This window comes from Lutjanus erythropterus, chromosome 9 (genome assembly GCF_056507025.1).
Source record: "Lutjanus erythropterus isolate fLutEry1 chromosome 9, fLutEry1.hap2, whole genome shotgun sequence".
NCBI lineage: Eukaryota > Metazoa > Chordata > Actinopteri > Lutjaniformes > Lutjanidae > Lutjanus > Lutjanus erythropterus.
Genome location: NC_139325.1, coordinates 1,578,120 through 1,602,663, shown reverse-complemented (window position 1 = coordinate 1,602,663; position 24,544 = coordinate 1,578,120). Strand labels below are relative to the sequence as shown.

The following is a 24,544-nucleotide window of genomic DNA, read 5'->3' as shown; positions in this document are numbered from 1 at the left end:
GTACAGACGATGTGTACTGCTGTTTTTCTGGTGAGGACAGTCTGTGAATTTCCTCCTAAACACAAGCATGTGGATGCATAGTGCATCAATTCCCTCACTTTGAAATGACTTTTATGTTATTGTGCAAACATAATAACTGGTTGGATTATGTCCACAGGCAGTGTTTTTTTTCTTTTTTCAATTGAATAACATTCTTCATTCATGTAGATAGAGCTGTGGTTGGGGTGGATGGCAACAGTACAAAGTGCAGGACTGTTTCACCAGAATCTGGGGACATCAACCTGTCTGTGGTTAGCTTTAGGCAACAAAAACACTTTGTTTAGTGTCATAAAAGGTTGTGGTTTCAATTAAATGATAATTAGTCTTGTGCAGTGGAAACATTTTTCTTTTCTTTTAAACCAAGGCAGCAATCTTTCCCAAGTGCTGAGAGTTTTTAAATAAAGGATGTTTTGTCAGAAAATAAATTGTCATTACACATTTTACTGACACATTCAGCATCAACATTCTGCAGCTTGCAACATATGTTAATTAACAATATTTACTCTTTATATCAATTACAAAGAATAGAAAGAAAAAGGCAGTTTTTCTTTTAAAGACATTGTACGTGTTAGAAAATAGTTGCTGAAAGCATGAAAGGACTGAGAACTATGCAGTACTGAATGGTTGTACTGAAGTTCAGGGGGTTTTTTAGGCAGACCTGAAATGTGACGTGCCAGAGCCAACACTATATAAGCCCCGTGTATAGACACACAAACAACACCGCCTCTCCCTCCCATCACCCTCCTTAACGTACCTTCAGTGACTCTCTCAGTCCAAATCAGCCCAGCAGTTCACTTCAGCTCACTTCAGTTCCAACAACCTGACACAGAAGAAAAAATAAAAATAAATACCATCCTGTCTTCGTCCTGTGGCTCTGGTGGCTCAAACACATCTGGACATGTCCAATAAAGCTGCCACACAAAGCATCCATGTTTTAGGTCGTTTTGAGGTTCTAGTGGTGTTTGACCCTGAAACAGCAGAACAAACACACCCCCATGGTTTCAGGACAGAGAATGCTGCTCATTTTTTCATGATTTTTTTTAAACACAATACATTTTTTTAACTGTTCACATTTGTCAGGATGGTTAATAACACATGTTGCTGTGGTGTGCCAAACTCAGAACACACATTTGTCGTTGCTTAGTTGGGAGCTAGCTTCCCAGCGGTCATATACAGTGCTCAGCATAAATGAGTACACCCCTTTGAAAAGTATATTAATCAATATCTCACTGAACCCAAGACCAATTTTCCAAAACTTTGACAAGACGGAGTTTTATAGAACATTTGTTTAACTCATAACATGTAAGTCAGGTTAATAATATAACTTAGATTACAAAATCTTAAGTTTTACTCAAATTAGTTGATGCAAAAATGAATACACCCCACAACAAAAACTACTATATCTAGTATTTTGTATGACCTCCTTGATTTTTAAGGACAGCACCAACTCTTCTAGACATGGAATGAACAAGTTGGTGACATATTGCAACATCTATCTTTTTCCATTCTTCAAGAACGACCTCTTTTAGAGCCTGGATGCTAGATGGAGGGTGATGCTCAACTTGTCTCTTCAGAATTCCCCATAGGTGTTTGACTGGGTTCAGATCAGATAACGTGCTTGGCCACTGAATCACTTTCACCCTGTTCTTCTTCAGAAATGCAACAGAAGCCTTAGATGTGTGTTTTGGATGATTGTCATGTTGGAAAAGTGCACGACAACCAAGGGCACGGAGTGATGGTAGCATCACTTCTCTTTCAATATAGAGCAGTACATCTGTGAATTCATGATACCATCGATGAAATGCAGCTCCCTGACACCAGCAACACTGCCACCACCATGTTTCACTGTAGGCACCATGCATTTTTCTTTGTGCTCCTCACCTTTGCGACACCAGAGTACAGAGTCCCAGTAGTCTTCATCTTTTTCAGCATGGGCCCTGGCAAATTCTAGGTGGGTTTTTTTGTGCACGGGCTTTAGGAGAGGCTTCCTTTGTGGATGACCCCCATGCATGCCATTCCTCTGCAGCATACGCCGTATTGTGTCACAGGAAATGGTCACCCCAGTTTGGCTTTCTACTACTTTAGCTAACCGCAGTGAATTTGCATGGAGATTTTCTACAACCCTTCTCATCAGAAGACACTCCTGTCAAGGTGTTAACTTCTGTGGATGGCCTGGACGTCTCTGTGAGATGGTTGCAGTTCCATCTTTGTTACATTTTTATATCACTTTTGCTACAGTATTCTGACTTATAAGTAATGCTTTGCTGGTCTTCTTGTAACCTTCACCTTTCTTATGCAAAGAAATTGTTTTCTTTTCTCAGGTCTTGTGACATTTCTCTTCCATGTGGTGCTATTGCTGACAGCATGAAATGTGAAGGGGTTTTCTTTGTTAAGTAATGCCCTTTTCTAGTCAACTGTCTGGTGGAAACATGTTTAATGAATAATTAGACTCATCTGTGGTTGAATTCTTCTTAATAAGAATTTTGTAGTGTAAAATTTAGATTTGCTCCTAGGATTTCCATTTGGGTGTACTCATTTTTGCAAAATTGTCTTGAATTAATTTGTTATGGAAATTAACAAATCTTGTTTGCAATCAATGGCCTACATTTGTGGGAGTATTGTGTAGTACAGTATCCCATAGAAAGTGTTGATTCTGAAAGGAAACTGACGAATCTGTTGGTGTACTCATTTGTGCTGAGCACTGTATTTAAATTGCTTTCCTGAATTTAGGTTCACTGCATTTTAAGTAGGCACTGTGCGGCTATATTATGTGGGAAAAATTATAATTAATATAAATATTAGATCAGATTCACTGGCAGGCTCTGATCAGGATCAGAAAAGACATGATCGAGGGATCCTTGCCTGTGAACGAGCCCTATTACTCTCATACAAATGTTTGATACCAGCCTCTTCAAAGAAAAAGAAAAGAGAGGCTCTGGAGGAGGGACTTCCTTGACCCCTTTAACCAAGGGCCCCGTTATACCACAGAGCTCCCCTCAGGCCTGTTCTATAATCCATGCATCTAGAATTTCCCATGTAGTTACAACAAAGTCTCTGCTGTGCTCCATGTTAATTTATAGCTCTGTCTGTAACTTACAAGTTGACATTGATGTGTTATGAAGAATATCCTTAAAGGTTCAGAACACTAAATTAAAAGGAGATACAATGATTAAGGCCAAACAAAGTCTCCTCAGACTATTGAGCAAAATTTTGAACAAAATGTACTTTTAAACCTAAAATCATTTTAATTAAAATTGTCCCTGAACCAACACAGCGTTTGGCCTCACATTTTCAAAGCACCTTTTGAGTTTGTGTAGGTTATCTAATCCAGTCTGAACTATAGAGCAAAATCTCTGTTTCATTTGCACCTTTTCATGAAAAGAGATCCTTTTCCTTTTTTTTTTTTTTTTTTTACAGAAAGTATGAAATGATTATTTCTGTGCTTGTTGCATGAGTATATAATACCATCAGTGTGTGTGTGTGTGTTTGACAGATGCTTAATGATGTTCTCTCCTGCTATAATGCAGGATCCAAAATGGGAAATGTCAACACAGAATATTACATATGAACACTTTCTCAGTCATTGCAACAGGTTAGAAGGATCCTATTAACCTTTCTGTATATTTGGAAAGAACATATGGGATTTCATTACATTCTCATCTCAACTTGTCACATGCTGTGTCTGATACTGAAGCACAAGGAACCCTTTAACAGCTGTAACTGTGGCCAGAAAGGATCAACACATAGTGACAGAGAAACTTTGGAGGTTCTATGCAGAACCATTCCAGCTTCACAGGGTGCCAACAAGAGTCCACCCAGGGGCTTCTACCAAGAACCATTTTATATTCCAGGGCTTTAATATAGAACCTGACCAGGGGGTTCTACAGAAAACCTTTTTACAGTTTTTTTAATATTCCAAAGGTTATATCTAGAAAAAATTAAGGAGGTTCTACAGAAAACTTTTTTGTACTCCAAGGGTTTTATCTAGAACACACTGATGGAATTTGAACGAAATTGTGACTATTTGCAGCATAAATTCTACTTTTTTTTTTTTTTTTTTTTTTTTTTATAATTGCTTCTTGTCTTTGAACAGCTTAAGATAATGCCTGTGTCAATTAGTACTGCAACAATTAAATTCCAATTATGGAGATATCAGTCAGGTTTCCCACAATTGTTGCATTCAAAGTGCACACAAGACAGCAGTAAAACGTCTTAACTACTGAAACCTTTTTTCATTTAGCCCTGCAGGAAAGGTTAATTATAGTCCCCACCATGCTTGGAGCGTCACTTTGTAATGGGATTTGGGTAATGGCATTCTGAGATGAGACAGACTGCCGTCCAAACAGGGTTTTTGTGGACATAAAGGAGAATTACGTTTGTCACCTAACTTTGCCTGAATGGTTTTAATTTTGCTTCCCTCCCAATTTTCCATTTGGTGTTCGAATGATGTCTTTATCAGCTCTCAGCAGCATATTTTGTCCTGGAAACGCCTCATTTACCACACGCCTCTGGGAAAGTTAAAGCTAGAATAGCCAAGGGGATCTTTTTTTTGTTTTTTGTTTTTTTGGTTGGGGGGGGGTGACAGTGACATGCAGCAAAGGGACCCAGTCAGGAGTCGAACCCACGGCTGCTGCAGAGGACCCATGGCCTCAGTACATGGGGTGAAAGCTCTACCAACTGAGCTACCAGGCCTTTGACTGTTTTCAAATTTACATGTGCAATAATGTTGAATTAAAAAAAAAAATACACTACTACTGATACTTGACCTTTCCTGAAAATGTCTGTATTTTCATTTAAAATGTTTTTTTTATCTAAATTACACAAAAGACAAAGAAAATGTGATCATTTTTGCCCATTTCATCCACAGGTGGTCATATTAACCACACGGAAATTGCTGTTGTTATATTGTTACTTTTTGCACAGCTTGAGATGCAGCTATCATTGTCTCTGCCAATAAAACTTCTGAAGTGGTCTCAATTTCCAGTTTCCTGACATTAAAATACAAATAATCAATTAATTAAACTCAATTAGAAATAAAGTGGGGGAGATCAGGGACGGTTGTAACACTTTTTGTCTCAGTCCCTATATGTATAACTCACTTAATTTTTGTATTAAAGCTCTTCAAATATAATGTCCTTACTTTACTTTACTATGTTTACAACTTCTTTGGGTTTTATTTTGTTTTAATTGTGTCCAGCCTTTTCCCATAGGCTATGATATTAATATATTATTACTATATTATTTTTTGTGATGAGATGATTTGAGGTGGAAATTTGTTATTACTGTTTAAAAAACATGCTTATACTCTAAAATTAGATTAATTTCAAATTTGAATTGAATCTGTGATGTTATTATCCTAGAGAAAAAATACTGCTGTGAATATATGCAAACATTTTGGTTTACTACACATGATGGTGTGCATATTGATAAATATATATAAATTCTAACAATATTTACATTTTGGTGTTATTTCGTTTTAAAAGTTAAACTAACAGAGTAAATGCATTAATCTCAAAAAAGTCAAAGGTCAAAATGACTAAACTATGACACTTATGGCCATTCTATGGAACGTCTCGTGTTAAAAGAGTTTATATTAGCTCTGTGCAAATGTATAAGCAACACATTGCATCATTTGACATGACCAGAGGGTCTGTTAGGTAGGTCATGAGTTGAGTTGAATAAAAGCTGAAGCACATCACATCTCATCAGCTGAGGCTCCGGTCAAAACCCCGAGGTGTTTGTGTCAGTGTAGCAGCTAGTCAGTGATAAAATATCTTCATTCATCAAGTCCTTCTGAAATGCCCCAGGTGTGATGTCTCAACATGATAAAGCGATGAAGTTTGAAATCCAGATGTGGGTGTTCAAATTAACTGAAGTTGGTGTGTTAGTGAAACATTGACTTTCAAATCAGAAGAGAGAGAAATAAAGGGCACATTAGATCTGAGCTGTGGAGTCCAATGTCATATTTTATTTACATCATGTCTCACTTTGGCGTCTGTCTTCCTCTGCAGCCTGCTTGAAAAATGGCATCGGTAACGCAGCAGCAGTGATCTGGACCCGAGCAGCAGCAGCAGCAGGGATGAATGCATCCAATGTGTCCTCCTACCAAGAGGAGGTGATGCTGGATAACTCCACCTGGGTTTACTCCTACTACCACCAGAACTACACCCTGTCCCCTCCGCTGATACCAGACAAGACAAGCACCTCCAAACCTGCAGCATGCGAGCAGGTCCACATCGCAGTAGAGGTATGAATGAACGGTGGTATTTTTTGTTTATTTGCAACATAAAATTTAACTATCTTATCTGCAGGGTTGGAAAGGTTACTTTAAAATGTATTCTGTTACAGTTACTAATTACTTGTTAAAAATGTAGTCAGTAACTTAATCAAAGTATCACAATATTAATGTAACTTGATTACTTGCTGTTATTTTTGGATTACCTCAATATAAAATAGGAAGTTTAGCCTAATATAATATTTTATGTTTGTTGTTAGGGTTCATTAGTTTGTCCATCTGTTCCCTCCTTTGCTGTGTGTAATTTATTGATTGACTGATTGATTTAAAGACAACCAAATGACAAAATTTCCACCACTAATTTCACTAGATTCCATGATAATGAATTGTATCATTCTTTATTTTAGAATTGTAATCCTACTAAATAATCCCCATCTCTAGTTTTAAATGTAACTTTAATGTGCTTACATCTTTTTGTCTGTACCTGTAATGGAATATAGTTACCTTATTTTCATATCCAGATTACGAAATCCCATTACATGCACTTTGTTACTCCCCAAGCCTGTTTCAGTGTCATTCCATTTTTTAAGTACTCTGTTGTGCTCTTCTTTACTCCATTATGTTCTCCAACATCCATTAACTGTTCACTGTTCCTACCAGAGGTGTGGATTCGAGTCACAGGACTTGGACTCGAGTCAGACTGAAATCACAAACTTTAAACTCAACTTGACAAAATCAAAAAGGACTTGGACCTTGACTTGGAATTCATGACTTTACTTGGACTTGACCCTTTTGACTTGAATACACAGTTCTTCATACCTTATACCCAGGGGCATATCCAGAAATTTTTAACTGGACTAGCATGAGGTATGTGTGCAGCATTAATTTACAATGTTTCATATCTGCTTTAATTACTGACTTTACAGTATAGAATAGTTTCTTATATTCCTGCATTTGAAATTGTATGCATGTATAACTTCCATGTTTTAAGTTCTCAAAAAGAAATTGTACTTCCATTGCACTCTATCGTCAGGCTGTGAGGCTCCTAAATTTTATATATTCACCCAGCTGCAGCAGTTTTTGTGTAATAAATTAAATTAACCTTGTTGTAAGTTTAAAAGTAGGCCTCATACAAAAGAAAGTAATACATATTCAAAAATACTCAGACAGTTGGTTTGAAATAAGGTCCAGTCTCTCACTGAGAAAATGGCCAATCATTCTGTAGCATAATGGGATAGCACTGTAGCCAATCAGATTCAAAAAGTATGTTATTTATGTTATTTAAAAGGTGTGGCATGAATCAGTTCATGCAGGTTGACACTTAATTGCCCAGTTCTGCTTTTTTGAACCAATGTGCCTGCATCCAAGTTGCAGGAGAGAAATAAACATTAGATGAAGCTAATGTAACGATACTGAGCTGCAGTTGTAAAAAAAGAAAGATAATTTTGTTCACGTACAAACAACTGTGAAGTTGTCAACAAAAAAATGAACTGCAGTATGTAAAACGTGCAGGTCAAGACTTGTAGTTGCACAAAGAACAGTAGGTAGAGGCTAATATTAACATAGCAAGCTAGCTTTGCTTAACAGTAAGTAATTTTCTATACTCATCTTTACATTATGATTTATGAGATTTAGAAAACTCAAAAAAGTTCAGCAATTGGGACTTGACTCAGGACATGCCTCTCTGTTTTTCTATTCTTTTATTTAAATTTTCACTTTTACATTTAAGATAGACATTCAGAAAAAAAAAAAATCAAATAAGCAACAACAGCAACAAAACTTAAGTCAGGAATACTCTCCTCATATATTTCACCATTTAATGCAACAAATAGACACATAGTTATGCTTGGCACTGATTGCTCAGCCCTTGAGAAGCTCCCTGGATTAGCAAAGCCACATGCTACACCAAAAGGGAAGTGGAATGCAAAATCCCCCCTGGGCATACAAAAGTGAGCCTTAGCAAGACATGAATACCAATTAATTTTTGAGCCGTGTTATGACTCTGAAATAGACAGGTGGAGGCTAAGGTGGAGGAGACAAAGCTTTGCTGGCAGCAGCAGCATGTGGCAAGAATCGGTGAGTAGAGAGTCATATTAAATGGGCTGCATGTTATGAGAACGGACTGTGATTGATGTGTGACTGATAAGAAATGATTCAGTCAGCATGCTGACAGCTGATAACAGCTGGAGGCATATGACTTCTTGGCCTTGCATGAAATAACGTGACACTTCATGCAACCTAGACGAATATACTGTATAGTTCCTCACAATTAATTATTGATTTTAATATGATGACATGTACATGACATGCATACAGAAAACGCCAATACACCATGCTGAAACTCATTTACAAACTTGATCCAAATTCAAAGAACTGTGCCACTGATCATATCCACTATTTGTTCTACACCAAGTTACCATGTTTCTGATACACAGACTCACCTGTCTTGACTTCTGACTCTTTGGCGCAAACACTTGGGACTTACATGTGACTTGAAAAATATTGGGCCTCATGCAAGAACTATTCATACGAACACATTTGTTCTTAAGTGGTTTGCAGGAGAGATTTTTAAAAAAAAAAAACTTTTTACATTCTGTAATTTTCTTGTATCTTGAATTTTCTCTAAAACACAAACACAGTTTGAGCGTTCCAGACCTGTCGTGAGACTCGTGTGCAGTTAGTCTGCTGTTATCCATATTTTTTTCCTCTAACGATTGTGTATTTTATTAGTTGGAACATCTTTGAGTTTGATCTATAGTATATTTCATAATCATGTTGCCATTATACTGCATTTTAAAAATAACAATATCATAATTAATTTAAATTGATCACCTCATGTCACATGTAGGTTTATGCAGTGGTGTGAAGAGTACTAAAAAAAATCTGTACTCAAGTACAAGTACTGTTTACAGAGCTGAAATATTACTCAATTACAAGTAAAAGTGCTGGTGTTAGAAATATACTTTAATAGCTCTAAGTAAAAGTAGTTGTTGCAAAAACTACTCAGAGTATTAGTTACTTTTAATATCACGGTCACCTCTCCAAAAATTTTGTGCATTAACCAGTGGTTGAAAACACTTTTTTTTTGTTTTTTGTCTAAGTTTAATTTTCCTTACTCAACAAACGGCTCTGTCAGACAGAAATATGTCAAATGAGGTGCAATCACTGCCCTGTCTATTGATTAAATATCAATGAATACATTTTTAATTGGTTAAATTCTTAACAGCAGTTAAATGTGTTCTGCTGCAGCATTTTATTTTTTATTGTCCATATGTCATCGTTTTCAGTGGCCCGTTTGCGATCAGATCACCTTAATGGCTACAAAAATGCAGATGAAAGGTTTGGATATTAATTCAAATTGTACTCAGTACTCAACTATGATTTTAAAAGTAACTAAGTAGGTTACATCTTGCAATGCATGTTTAAGTACTAGTTGAAGTAGAGACTTGAAAATATACTTGAAAAAAAAACTACTTAATTACAGTAATCTGAGTGTTTGTAATTAGTTACTTCCACCCCTGGGTTTATGCAAGTCGTTGTCCAGGGAATCCTCCATTGCAGCATCATTTATGACTATTATGTCATGTATCATTCGTCATCCCTGTGATGAAGACTTCACCTCGACCCCTTCCTCTGTTAACTCACTGACATTTTTATATCCAACCATTTCCTCTTTATATCAGTGACAGTACATGCTTCAGGTAGGCAGCAGTTCCGGACTTCAATCTACAAGTTAATAAAGTTCTTCTTCTTACTCTTTGGTGCCGTTTTCATGAATGAACACTTCCTGACCTTTGGGCCAGCAAGCACAGCTGTATATGATATAACTAGGGAGTTGCTCTAAGTCTACATCAGACCAGCAATATCTCATCCAGCCCGAGTCAGCAATGCCAAGCCTCCTTCTAGGGGAAAACTCACTTGTTTCATATAACGGCAGAGATAGAAAAAATGCTGAAAAGCTACTGCGCTGTAGGTTGTAAAACAAGTAAACATACAAACCCATCAAGATTACTGGTTCCACATCCTTCTCGGAAAGGAAGAGATCCCAAAAGGAGAGCAGTGAGTACAGCAGACACTGCTGTAATACAGTACAGCAGTGTCACACTGTAGCCTACCTTAGAGGTTTTGTTATTTACAGACAATATTAAGCTTAACAACACCTAGTAATTCAGTATTAGCAGTGTGTGTGTCAGCACAGTGATCCCCTTGGAAGGATGGCTGACTGATTAATCTTAATTTATTAAAATACCATAGATGTTCAGTTTCAGGCAAGTCCGCAAAGTACCTGTATTTGCCGGTCTGATGTGTGCTAATTTACAAGTGCATATGCACTAAAATATGCATGTGAACCATCTATACAAATGTTTGCTGTATTTGTACGAGTCAGTCATCTGAAGAGAAGTAAGAGAAAGTTAAGAATACGAAAGCGTTCTTGCATAAGGCTCAATGACTCTGACTACAGCACTATTCTACTGTTGTTCTTACCATAATATTCACTGGCTCCCAACCTTTTTGGCGGGAATGTGATCTACTCCACTCACCTTGATTCATTTTAATACTAATAATGATCCAGATTTGGTGAAATAATACAATATTTCTTAGAACAAAAGCCACAATTTTGAGAACAGCCTGAAGAAAAAAAAACTTTTTGTAGTGGGTTTTTTTTCTCCTTTCATCCATTCTTTTCTTTTACACTGTGTTATACTCCTCTCAGGTCTTTCTGATCCTTGGTATCATCTCCCTGCTGGAGAACATCCTGGTCATCACAGCCATAGTAAAGAACAAGAACCTCCACTCACCCATGTACTTCTTCGTCTGCAGGTGAATGGTTCATACAAACAACATCAAACATAATGGAAAAGTGTAACAGGCTCAAAACAATATTGAGTGTGAGTGAATTTCCCATGCTTTTACACTATCAGGACTGCAGGATCAGCAGAGTAGCAGTTTATTAAAGTTAAAGCATTCTTCAGTGTGTTTACTCTATCTTTATATACATATACTAATACATAATTATATACTACTAATACATCAAACTAAGGACCCCAGGGCAAAAAATGAGCTGTGGCCTCTCAGTGAACCCCCTGTTTCCCCCACTCTTGTGCCTTGTTTATGTAAAACTGTAATGTGATTAACTACAAATTAATTTAGGGATTATGCACCACCTAAGACCAACATGAAGTGAAATAATAAAAGCCTTAAAACTAGATCCTAACTCTGGGCCATTTACAAGATGGGACATTACGATTAGGTAATAATGCAGTTGTCTCAATTTGTGCTTTTGTGGTGCATTCAGTATGAGCAAACAAATATGTGCTTTATTACACTGGACCAAGTGCCTTTGGGGTATCTTGCAGTTGCCTGCTTTGTATGGTTGGTAATTCAGTATAAAAGTCTATAATGTTTCCAACCTACATATTGATTTTCATTGTGCAAGTTCATCTTCTTCCTCCACTGTGACTGCTTTACTGTAGCTACACGTGTCCTGCAAATTGAATGAGAGTGTATATGTTGAGATATGAGAGTGCATGTCTGATCAGTCCATCACTTTGATACAGAATGGTGTAATAGATTTCCTTGAAATTTTGTACAGAGGTCAGTAATGATAATAAAAGAGAAAGAAATCATGGTTTGGCTTAAAATAACCTGGTTTCACACAGGAAACAAATCCTGGTCTGTGAAAGTGTGAGAGTTGCTCTCTATACTATGTTTGTCCTTTGCTTTGCTTTGGTAGTTACATACTTGCATATGTAACTACCAGGAAATTACTTACTTTCTTATAACTAACCTATTTTATCCCACATCATGATTTTTTCCTAAACCTAACCAAGTAGTTTTTGTGCCTAAACCAAACTACCACTGCTTCACAATGTCAATTACATAACATTCTTAACTACATAAGATGCTCCACTTATGTATTGTACATAAGCTCCACTTTAAGCCTGTTCTCTGTACGTTGTTCTCAGCAGCTGACATACTTCTATCTCTGTTGATCCCCTGTTTTTCTTATAGCACCACCAACTGGCTGAGCCTCAGCTCTACTTTGTGTTCAGTGTTAATTAGCAAATGCTCACATGCTAATGTGCAAATATGATGGTGAACATGTAAACATAGCTGCAAAACATTAGTGGTTAACATTGTTATTGTGGGTATGTTAGCATGCTGATGTTAGCATTTAGCTCAAAGCACTGCTGTGCTAAAGAGCTGCTGGCGTGCCTGTAGTCTCTTCATGAACAAAATCGAAATGGAACTTTCAAAATTGGGCCTTATTGGTTGGGCGGTTCTTGGACTAACCTGTGTTTGTTTTGAAAGGAATTGCATGGATTATTGCAGACTCCCTTTACAAAACAGAGAAAAAAAAAGAAACAAAGGTTGGTCAATGCCAACAAGATTTCTCAATATATTTCAGTTGTGAAGGCTCCACATTCTGAAGCATTCTGTGTTCAAGACTTGTGCTGGATCACAGATTTAATTAGCTTCCTAATTTTACTCCTGTGATGGTATGTTAATGTGATGAGAGCAGGAATAGTGTGTTGCCAGAGACTTATGATAACCACCTGTTCACATTTTAATCTGCAGAAGACCTGAATAAAAACATCACAAATTAAAATAAAAAACATTTGTGCAATAATGTTTTTGCACCTGCCTGAGGTGGCAAAATGGGCCTATTTATAAAAGTGATGAAGATAATTTGCATGTCTTGAGCCAGACATGTTCACAAATAATTTTTTGCAAGTCCAAGTCAAGTCATGAATGGTAGTTATGAGCATTCTATCATCTGCTGCATACTGCATACTATCCAGTCTGCTTAGAACAAAGCATAGCTGCATGTAAGGACTTCAAACCATGTACTGTATTATCACCACTCCTTTATCTATTAGCACAAAGTATCAGCATTAATTAGTTGTTTGTTGTATGATCACTTTAAACAAGCCACTGCAATGCAGTATAAAATTATATCCAGCCACTGCATCATGCATAATAATGCATCACAGAATATCTAACATTTGGGAACAAATAAAGCCTACTGCTGTCAGAAAGTGGAGATGAAGATTATGGACTGTAACACCCCAGCAAATGTGCTGACAGGCAGGAGGGAGAGTGCACAACCGAATCACCCAACACCAATCACAAAACGCTGGGAGACATACGAATGCATGAAAGAGCAGGGAGAAGACCAAGAAGGCGTCATCATTCCTCCATGTGTAGAATCACATAAGCGTTCACATTACAAAGTAACTCGATCAGCATCCTTTATCCCCGCAGATGTTACATTTAGTGTTTCTTTGTTTGGGCCTTGTGTTAAGTTATTATAGCCAAAGGTTATGTGGGGTTGTGAACAAATAGTCATCTGAAGGTGTGTGCAAGATGTGTAGTTACACTCATCTTATAATGGTCAGATATTGCCTTAATGTTAATGTTCAGTATTTCTTCATTGAAAGAAAAACAAAGAAGGGCACTGAAGGCTTTTCTCGACCGAAGAGATATGGTTTCACTCTTCTCCCGACTGGCTTTGGCAAAAGTTTGATCTGATTGGCTGAAGTTATCCTGTGTTAGAGAAATGACAAATGATTCATCCAATCACCTGCCAAATGTTTTTAAGGACGATTTCCCAGATGTGTTAAAATCTTGAGTCGGAGTCACAGATTCAAGCCCCCCATTTCAGTCTTGAGTTTAACACAACAGTTTTTTCAAAAAAATGTAGTAGTGATGTAGTTATTCTTCCCCCAACACAAAAATATCACATATGATGAGATTTCAGTTGACCCCTCGGAAGTCTTGCCCCTTTTTTCTCTGTTCTCCAATAACAGTTAAGCAAGCTTGGTACTTCAGTCAGCTGTCTTCTGCTGTCTCAGTGTTAAACACCACTATGACCTGAAAATGACCTGAGACATGGAAGCTCCATCTAGTGGCTTTATTGGACATGTCCAGACATGTTTGAGCCACCAGAGCTAGAGCACAGTGACAGTTCTTCTGGTTATTGGAACTGAAGTGAGCTGAAGTGAACTGCTGGGCTGATTTGGAGAGAGTCACTGAAGGTGTGTTGACCATTAGAGAGAGTGAGGGGCAAGGCAAGTGGTGTCATGTGTTCATGTGTCGGTTTGTGGGGCTAATATAGTGTTGGGGGACCATGACTTTAGTATGTCATTGATATTTCAGGTCTGTTCATCCACAGAAATCGTTAACCAGTCTAACTTCACAATTCAGTACTACATAGTTCTCAGTCTTTTCACATTTCTAACACGTACAATGTGTTTCGAAGACCAGTTCCCTTTTCCTTTATACAGACTTTAACCATCTTAAAAATTCAGTTTTCTTTTCAACATAGAAATGCCTAGCACATCTACGTACAGGAAACAGGAAAGGAGAGAGTTGACCGAGGTTCCAACGTTGCTTATTGTTGGATTATTGGTTATTGTTGGAGCACAGAGCAATACGGGGTGGGACTTTGGAAACTGGTCAGTTGGTGCACCTCTTGCCACTGTTCTGCAGTGATGCTGCAGTGTGAAAAAGAGGGATAAAGTGCAGGCTGCACTTGATAATTGTAGAGGCTAGGTAGCAGCATGAATTTTGTTGACAGGATTTTAGGCTAATACACCCTCTAACTGCAATGTTGACAGCAAAGGGTCCCCTGTCCCTACTGCCTCCACGGGACACCTTTACTGCCAAAGCAATAACATCAGTGAAAGGACTGTCTGTAGTTTGTGTTGCCAGAAGAAACAAATAAATCCACAAAGCCACATATTAAAAATGAATGACTAAAATGCCACGCTGAATCTAGAGTTATAAAAGAGTTTCTGAGTTTCTCTTTTGATATTATAATCACGTACCCTGCTCGGAGTGATCACATAGTGGCATAAATTGATTTCACAGTTTTTCCTACATGTGATAGCAGCTCCTCCTGGCAGACATGTGGCCTCTTGACACATGACATTGGTTGGAATGGATGCTGGAGTCCAGTTGTGAATTTGATGACTCAACTTGACAGAATCAAAAAAGAGACAGTGGCTCAATTTTGACATTAACACCAATTACTTGTGACTTTATTTGGATCGGAGCTTTTTGACTTGAAAGATTTAGTCCCCCTGCCGAGACCAAAGCAAAAGAGTTTTCAGTTGATGCCAGCAGCGTGTTCAGAGACACATCAGTCATTCAGGTCACCACTTTGATCTGATTTTGAATGATTTCTTTGAGGTGTCTGGAGTATAACTCTGTCTAGAGTGACTGACAGAGACAGAGAGGGGTACTTTGGGATGAGAGCATTGCTATCTTTTACTTGCATTTTGTTTTATGGAAATAGATAAATCTCCACTGCTTTGTTGTTTCCAGTCACAATAGCAGTGCGGCTTTATAGGTTTGAAATCATAGGTTGTTTTCAGTCAGCCTGTTACTTTGTTCCAGAGTAAAATATGTTATCAAGTATTGGATGAATCATGGTCCTTGGAAGGCAAATCCTAATAAGTTTGGTGATCCTGACTTTTCCTCTAATGGCACCATGAGATTGACATTTCTGTTTCAAAGTGAAATGTCTCAACAACTGGATGGTGCCATAAAATTTCTGACATTCATTTTCCCCAGAGGATGACTCATGATAACTTTTATGATCATCTCACTTTTTATCAGAGGAGCTTGACAGCCTTCTAGACCTTCAGAAAAGCCTTATCAGTACTTCAAATATTATGTTTAAATATATTACATTTGATTTATTTCATTTAATTATTAGGCTATTTTCTTCTAATTCTAATTTAAGAGTCACTGTCCTGAAAACAGCAAAATAGAGTTATCCAATCAGATTTTTTGTTGTTGTCTCTAGGCAGAGGGAGGTTAGAGCTGGTTCACTCATTGGTTAAAGACTTCATCACTGGGACAGAAGGCCACAGCCTGTGTGTTTGTTTAGAAAGTGACAGGTGAATTAACCAATCACATTTTGATTTACAGTGGGTGGGACCAACAATCATCCCCTTAGGACTTCCTGAAGGATGGCGATATCTCGCTCAAGACGAAGCAGTCGAGGCCAACGCTGTTGCTAGCTGGCTAACTTGATAGTGCTTTCTTTTTCAAGGCAGACTTTTGCAGCATAGCAGAGCATCTGCAAAAGACTGTGCTATTTAGGAGACTGAAATTGTGCTCGTCCCCACATCTGTTAGAAAACAATTTTCAGACACTTGAATCTGTTTTTTAAGCTACATCCAACAACGCATCACAGCAGACAGAGCTGTGTTGGTAGATAGAAATAATATAACTGGATATGCTACCTGTAGCTTTGTGTGTGGTACTGAAACAGAGAAATAAGAATGAAAAAAATGATTCATATAGATTATTACTGCTCTTAATATCACACACAAACTTAGCTATAACTAATCCAAACAATAATAGCAGAGTAAATGGCAGTTATCTACTGTTTAATACATGTTTAAGTACAGAAAACTCAAAAAAAAAGTTACTTATTCTGCTGCCATTGTGTGGTGTCTGCTGCCCTCTACTGGGATTTTTGTATATGGCAACTACACATTACAATCACATGTCACATGTTACCTGCTGTTTGTTGCTTATTTCAGCAAAATCTTTGTCTATTTGGCTGCATTTTTAGTGTGTCTATCTAAGTTTTGGCTAAACTGAAGTCCCAGCTCTAATAGTCACGGTTTGCCACTGCTTTTTATCTAGTGCCAATGTCAGATCTCAGTTTTAATTTGCAATACTTTGACTGTTTTTAGTGCTAATTATCAAATGTTAGTGTGCTAACACAGGATGGCATGGTGGTGCAGTGAATAGCACTGTCTCCTCGCAGCAAGAAGGTTTAGGGATCCTACCCACTGGGCAGCCTGGGGCCTTTCTGTGTTGACTCTTAATTGTGCCTGTGCGGGTATTCTCCAGGCAACAGTCCACAAACAAGCAGGTTATGTTGACTGACGACTCTGATTTGCCAGCCTCTCCAGGGTGTAGCCTGTCTCTTGTCCAATGTCAGCTGAAATAATGCAATTTTCCCTCCTTGCAAATAGCTTCAGAAAGCATTGTCAGATAACTTTATGCAACTTAGGGCAAGATTAGCCTTGCCTGCTGACAAGGGGGAAGTGTTGGAGTGATGTGTCAGGAAGTTTACCTGATGTGTGTCTGTGGAGGAGAAGATCATTATTGATGGTATCCCTTGTGTCTCTTGCCTTCAGGATAACAGACAAATGCAAATGATGTGCTGTCTGGAAATAGTTAGAGAACCTCTCAAAAGGCCAAATTACATGGTGATTGGTAATGAACAAGCTGGCTAGCTTTCAATCTTTATCACGCCCACAGCAATGAATGAGAAGTGGGGGAGGAGGGTTGCCTGCAGTTTGACTTCACTGTAAGCTTATAAACAATGAATGGCAGGATGGTGGGCTGACATGCTAAACTAAGATTGTGAATGTGGTTAAAATCCCTACTAAACATCACACATTTGTATTCTGAGATTATCGCCATGATGATATTTTTGCATTTAGCACAAAGCACCACAACCACAAAGAGCCACTGTCATGGCTGTGGACTCACATACCACTTTTCCATCAAATGTCTTGAACCAGTTCCGTTCAAGATTCTTGGGGTCTTGGTGCTGTGTAGCGAACCAGCCCCTGTCTCCATCAAATTCATGTGAAGATGTGTAATCAGCAGATGGTGTGGACAATGACCTGCAGAATGTGACACACCCACTTTGATTTGCACTTCAGGACAAGGACAACCTGCTATGTGTGGTTCTAGATGGGAACAAACTTTTCAGGTTCCGAATCAATTTATTTTTGGTAGTAATGCCCTGAAATGTTCAGAATTAGGGGTGTGAACCAGTTCCATGTTGATGGAAAGATGGTTTTAGTCTCATTAGTTTTTGTGTTGTGTACTTAAAGGTCCAGTGTGAAAGATTAACAGATTTCTTTGACAAAATATGGCAGAATGTACTAATCATATGGATAAGTATGTTTTCATTAGTTCATAATCATCTGAAAATAACAATAGTTGTGTTTTAATTACCTTCGAATGAGCCCTTTATCTTTATAGTAGGTTTGGGTAACTCTCTATGGAGGCAGGCATTTTGCACCACTGTGTTTCTAAAGTAGCTCTAAATGCAGCCTGTTGCATTTTTCATGAGACTTGCAGCCATCATAGTTTTTCCTAAATGCATGGAGGGCAATCTTCAAGCCCATCACTAGATGTCACTAAATCCTATGTGCTGGTCCTTTAAGTACTTCTGTCAAGGGTGTCAATGTGTCACCATTAAATAATGTTGATAAAAATTGTATGACGCATTCCCGATATATATACCTAACTGTTCCTCAGTCAGTGTTTAAAGTTGCAACATTTCTGCATTAAAATGTCTAATAACTATAGACCTGTGTTATATATTTTATTGAGTTGTGTACTTTATAGTGTACATTATTCCAACTATTCCAGCAATGTTCAAACCCAGAGAAATCCATAATTTATTCAAGGCAACGCTGTATTTCCTACTAGCTGTAAGTTGCTATTATTTCTGGGAAAACAAGAGATATGTTGGACATCAAACTTGCCTTTTGTTGTTGTTTTGATGTGAAAGACCCATATATTTAGGTAAAAAAGTGCTTTATGAATTGTTGAGGTCCAAATGTTAAGGACCAGGCTTCATTTTTGCTGGTTGCTAAAAGAGAATAATATAGATTGCATAATGCACCTTTAATAATCAAATAATTTTGTTTTTCACTGTGATGTGAGTGTATTGTCATGCAGGAGAGGGGTTACAACAGTAACTCTGCAGGCTCCTGGATTCATGCAGAGAAAACACATAAACAGGAGGATGTACAGATTTGTGAACCTCTATGTTTATGATCAAAGCTGAACCAGTCTTGTTTGGTTGTTGCAGTCTGGCAGTGGCAGACATGCTGGTGAGTGTGTCCAACGCCTGGGAGACCATCATCATTTACCTCCTCAACAACAGACAGTTGGTGGTGGAGGACCACTTCATCAGGCAGATGGACAACGTGTTTGACTCCATGATCTGCATCTCTGTTGTCGCGTCGATGTGCAGCCTGCTGGCTATCGCTGTGGACAGGTAATGATGGAGGGAGGTGTGTGTGGTTAGATACAAGCACTTTTATCTCTCCATTAGCATGTTTTGTAACTCTTGTAGTTGCCTCTTATTATCCCTCCAGGAGAAGGCCTTTTAAAGCTTTTAAATGAAAATTACTTTTTAATTAAATTCACTCTCACAACAGTTAGTGTGCGTTATTGCATTACTTGATTTTGTCCTGAAACAAGGCATGAGGTCACGCTTTTAGCTCAGCTAATGAAAATGTTACATGAAAACAATAACTTTATGCAACAGAGGCTGTGCAGTGTAATTAACAACTGCAACATACTGGTGTCCACAGAAACCTGTCAGGTCTCCCAGGTCCTACTTTTTGGTGACAACACAACCCAGGTATTTTAATAATAATAATAATAATAATAATAATAATAATAATAATAATAATAATAATAATGATAGTAATGATAGTAATGATGTCTTATCAAAAGGTAGCCTAGTTTGGTTCTAATTACCAGGATGTGAATAAATACTGTGGCATAATGTTTTCTTATTGAAGTAGCTGTATTTTAGCTGACTGTGCAAAAATGTAAAATTTGTCTTTCTGTATGGTTTTAAATGTACAAAAATACATAGAAAGAAACAAATAATATATACTTATAATATATGAATAAACAAATAACATTTATTTTGGTTTAAAAATGATCTTTTTCCATTTTTCATGAAGTTTAGTTTACTCATCATTAACACAATTTTGTAAAACTATTTTTGTAATTTAACAGGGCACCCCTACAGTTTTTTAAAACTGCTGTAAAATGTCTTCTGTGGCTTTGGAGGAGCTTTGTTAAATCTGAGAGAATAGCCTCATGATCCTAAGTTTTTTCTGCAAGTCTGCATCCTTTTTTTGTTGCATTATATTCTCTGCACTATGTAGTGCTGCAGGAACCAGTCCTAAAACCCAGATATGAGTTAACATATTAGCACTTCCGGTTCCCTCATCTAAAAGTCAATTTTTTAAGGGAATTTTTGGGCCTAAATGTAAGCAAGAAGTTTTTGTGCCTTTATTTTGAAATTCTGCCATTTTTATCATTGCTAACTTGACCACATAGTGCTGCAAGTACTCTTCCAAACAGCAACAGTCCAATCATAGATTAGCAACTGTAACTAAGTACAGCAGGCCCGTCAAATATTGCATTTCTTTATGGGGCTCTAAGAAGAGAGATACTTGGTGTTTCATACATTTGGAGTGTAGCATCTTTTTCGTGGTCTTGTGTGAGGAATGTATTAAACTCTGTCTTTTATCTCCTCTAACATAAGATGCAAATGTTAACATGCTAACTAGCTTACTATCTGCAGTAGCGTTACTTCCAGCCGAATTTGTGTTGGATACTACGCATTTACCAAACTCCTACCTTATTCCTAGGGGCTAAATTGGGATTTGTTATGTGGGGGGGTTTGAGGAAGAGGATGTGGGCTGGCGTATAATCAAAATGTCCCACCGCCAATGCATTCCACTGGCTTGGTCTCTTAAATCTAAGCTGGGTTAGCTTATCTCTTGTCCTAGCTCTCTTCCTGGGGGCGATCGTAGCTGAATGACTGTCTCAAAGTCCGCTGCACTTAATCTAATCCCTGTGGTTCCTTTTTTGATGTTAGTGAGTGTATTTCTGTCAATTATCATGTACAAATACGTGTTGTATTTCACCGCCCACCCATGTTTGCTGAGATGTGGCTGTAGCTTCAGTCTTTTAGCATTAATGTTGTATCATCAGTACAAGTAACCCCCTCCTGCAAAGTTCCTACTTGGACTTTACATTGTGGAGATGTCACAGGTTTTTACATTTGCTTTTTTGGCTGGAGCAAGGTTTTACAACTATAAAACCTTCATAGATCGAAGTTCCGTAATTACTACGCTTACTTCGGAAATCAACATATGTTATTATCCACAGGTACGTCACTATCTTCTATGCACTGAGGTATCACAATATCATGACAGTAAAGAGAGCCGGCTGCATCATTGGGGGAATCTGGACCTTCTGCACAGGCTGTGGGATCGTCTTCATCATTTATTCTGACACCACCCCTGTCATCATCTGCCTGGTCTCCATGTTCTTCGCCATGCTGCTCATCATGGCCTCCCTGTACAGCCACATGTTCATGCTGGCACGCTCGCACGTCAAGCGCATCGCTGCCCTGCCTGGCTACAACTCAATCCACCAGCGGGCCAGCATGAAAGGGGCCATCACGCTGACCATCCTGCTGGGGATCTTCATCGTCTGCTGGGCTCCCTTCTTCCTCCACCTCATCCTGATGATCTCTTGTCCACGGAACCTCTACTGTGTATGTTTCATGTCCCACTTCAACATGTACCTCATCCTCATCATGTGCAACTCTGTGATCGACCCACTCATCTACGCCTTCAGGAGTCAGGAGATGAGGAAGACTTTTAAAGAGATCATCTGTTGTTACAGCCTGAGAAATGCCTGCGCCAACCTCTGTGCTCTGACGGGTAAGTACTGAGACAGACAGAACGATGAAAGCTCGAGCAGGGTGAACTGACTGGATCTGACACTGGAGCGTAACCACGAAAATCTGTGAAAACACACTTTGAGAACTCGTTCATTGCACTTCTCAGCCACACAGTGTATAACCAAGCACATTTTTCTTTTCTGTCCAGTATGAACCAGAAAGAGGACACACATTTTAACTCAAGGTTAAACTACTGTCTGGCTGGTTTATTAGGTCCACTGTTTGAACACACAGCAAGGACCATTTGAAATCATGTTTCATTTGGAAGTGCGTCACAGAAAACTGTTTGTGGCCTTCGTTTATCCCTGCTGACATTCCTTTTATTCTTCTGCTTTGGCCTTCTTCTTTAAATCAGTGAGTTCTTACTACCCTTTGGTTACAAAACATTTTCTTTTTCACTACTATCATTAGTAAACATTCAATGCTCTTGTGCAAGAGCGCTTATATATTTGCTTTTAACCATGCAAGTGATGGCTATCCCGCGTACCTAATATTGCTTTGGAGCAGTGTGCGCCATCTTGAAAATAATCTACATGCATGAATAAATGATGGAAGACTGAAGTCAACAACAAATGGGAAAAGTTTTCAATAGATGTTCAGAGTTTTTCCTGGATTTTTTTGAGACAAAGGTGGCAAAGGCTAGAGAACATGAATGGCATGCATGGCTGTACATAGTCTGGGTGCGCACCTGTAGAGTGCCGTGTTTTTCAGTAAAAGAAATCACAATTTCACTTTTTGCTTAGCAGCTGGAAAGAAAAAGGACAAAAGGGCAGAGAGGCTGATACAAAACACATTAGTTGCTGTGAGCATGAGGGCCAGTGTCCTTAGTTATTAGAGCAAGTGTTTTTTTTAGTTATTAGAGAGCGTTTGTGGCAGTCCAGAGAAAGAAATGCTGCACCCAGCATCTTTGTACAAAGTACTCTTGACATTTCTGCACTGCCTCTCTGAACAGTTCTTGTGATTTTTTTTTCAGAAAGATGCTGGTGTCATTATTGACACTTTTTTCTTTCAGGCAACTAGTCAGGTAAAAGATGGGGGCTTTGCACCTTGATAACCAAGAAAACGGAGGAGGGGTTTGTTCTGTCTGTGGCAGATGGACTCTATCATAATGAAGACAGAAAAGCCCATTTGTTGGAGCAGATAAGGCGAACACTGAACGTTGCTGGCAAGTGTTGTGCTTTTATCATGTATGTATTGTAAACTTAGCAACCCTCTGTTATTGTAGCATTAATTGAACTACATACATCAAACATAATCACAAACTGCGTTTTTATTTTTACTTTTATTTTATCACACTGCCAGATGAAGAAACCAATTTCCTGGTCAGCTCTTACTTTGGTCTTTGATCACTTTGAGAAGTTCTTTGTACAGCGTGTACACAAAGGTACAGTTCACACCAAAAACTTAAAGATACAATAGAAACACTCAGTGTTATACAGTATGTCTCACATCATACAGAAACACCATGTCAGTGCTGCTTCTGTGTAAATAAAGCAAAAGCTGTTTGGACCTTATCCAAGGCCTAAGATATCTGTAGCTCCAGACAACCAGAGTCTGCATAGAGGCGCCATGAATGAGGGACACCTAAATTCTACAGCACCACCCACATGCTCCTTCTCAGCACGGAAAAAAACCCTATGTGGACACAGGGCCCAACACTTCCACATCTGTGCGAACCGTCAACAGTTGAGTTGCATTGTGGGTAATACAGGTACTGGGTCAACGAAGAAGAATGTGTGGATTAAAAAATGCTGCATCAATTTTCATACTTTCTATTCTCTGATAGTAATATGGTTTGACCATGTTATTCGGTGGAGTACTCTTTTAACAATACATTACCAATGTAGTCTCACACGTCAGTGTGTTTTTTGTCATTTTTTGTTGTGTATAATAATTTCTTTTTACATTACATTGTCATGTGATACATAATTATAACCTGTAAATACTAGAGACAAACTCACAAGAAAACCAGCAGCATTTTAACATCAGCATCAGACCAAGTTCAGCCAGAAAACAGCACTGTGTGAAAAATCTGTCCCCCTTATTTGTTTTAATTAGGCCACAGCAGCCAAATCATTGACACAAGTAGTGGTGTCAGCATAGAGGGATCTGGCAGAAAAAGTGGGTTTGTGCAGCAAAAAAGCTGAACCTGGCTCAACTTCTGTTGAAGTGAAATGCAGTAACATCTGGCAAGCTGCTGATGGCCAATCGAATATGTGCAAGCATGTATTCCTGGTGGATTATCACTGTAATCAAAAGTTAAATGATTGCTGCCTTGACAAAATTATTCTCTTGTTAAGTATGACTTTATAATGCATCCTGGATTGTATTTCATTGTCTCACTAGTACCTGAAGCAACATCAGCACAGCCCCTTCCATTTTTCAAAGCAGGGCTGTTTTCTGTCTAAAAGGTAATTCAGTTGTGTGTGCTGTTTACTTAAGTGTGACCTGGTGGCTGTGTGAATTATCTTTCAAGTAAGGAACCAAAGCAGAAGTAGCGTGGTGTTACTTATGCCACAATAGCTCTTAAAGAGGAGGTTGAAGTGTTAATCACTTAAACACAGGAGAACACTGTTTCCCATTTTCTAACAGTCAACACTGATTTCTTTAACCACAAACACAAACTTTTACTAACATTTACTAAATAGTTGGTATCTAGTGGAACCTGGGTCAACTTTAATGCAACAATGTAACAGAGTCACATGTTACGTTAGCTAATG

At 38.3% G+C, this 24,544-nt stretch overlaps 1 protein-coding gene across 1 annotated transcript in view; it reads left to right on the top strand.

Annotated features, from left to right (window-relative positions):
• Window positions 1-22,606, top strand: part of LOC146320941 (melanocortin receptor 5-like) — a 37,458-nt gene extending 14,852 nt beyond the window's left edge. The window contains exons 2-5 of the mRNA XM_084725897.1: window positions 6,051-6,286; window positions 10,989-11,095; window positions 19,137-19,325; window positions 21,245-22,606. Of these exons, the coding sequence (XP_084582023.1) occupies window positions 6,119-6,286; window positions 10,989-11,095; window positions 19,137-19,325; window positions 21,245-21,815 (1,035 nt within the window). The 5' untranslated portion in view covers window positions 6,051-6,118 and the 3' untranslated portion in view covers window positions 21,816-22,606. The remainder of the gene's footprint in view (window positions 1-6,050; window positions 6,287-10,988; window positions 11,096-19,136; window positions 19,326-21,244) is intronic.
• Window positions 22,607-24,544: the final 1,938 nt, after the last annotated feature.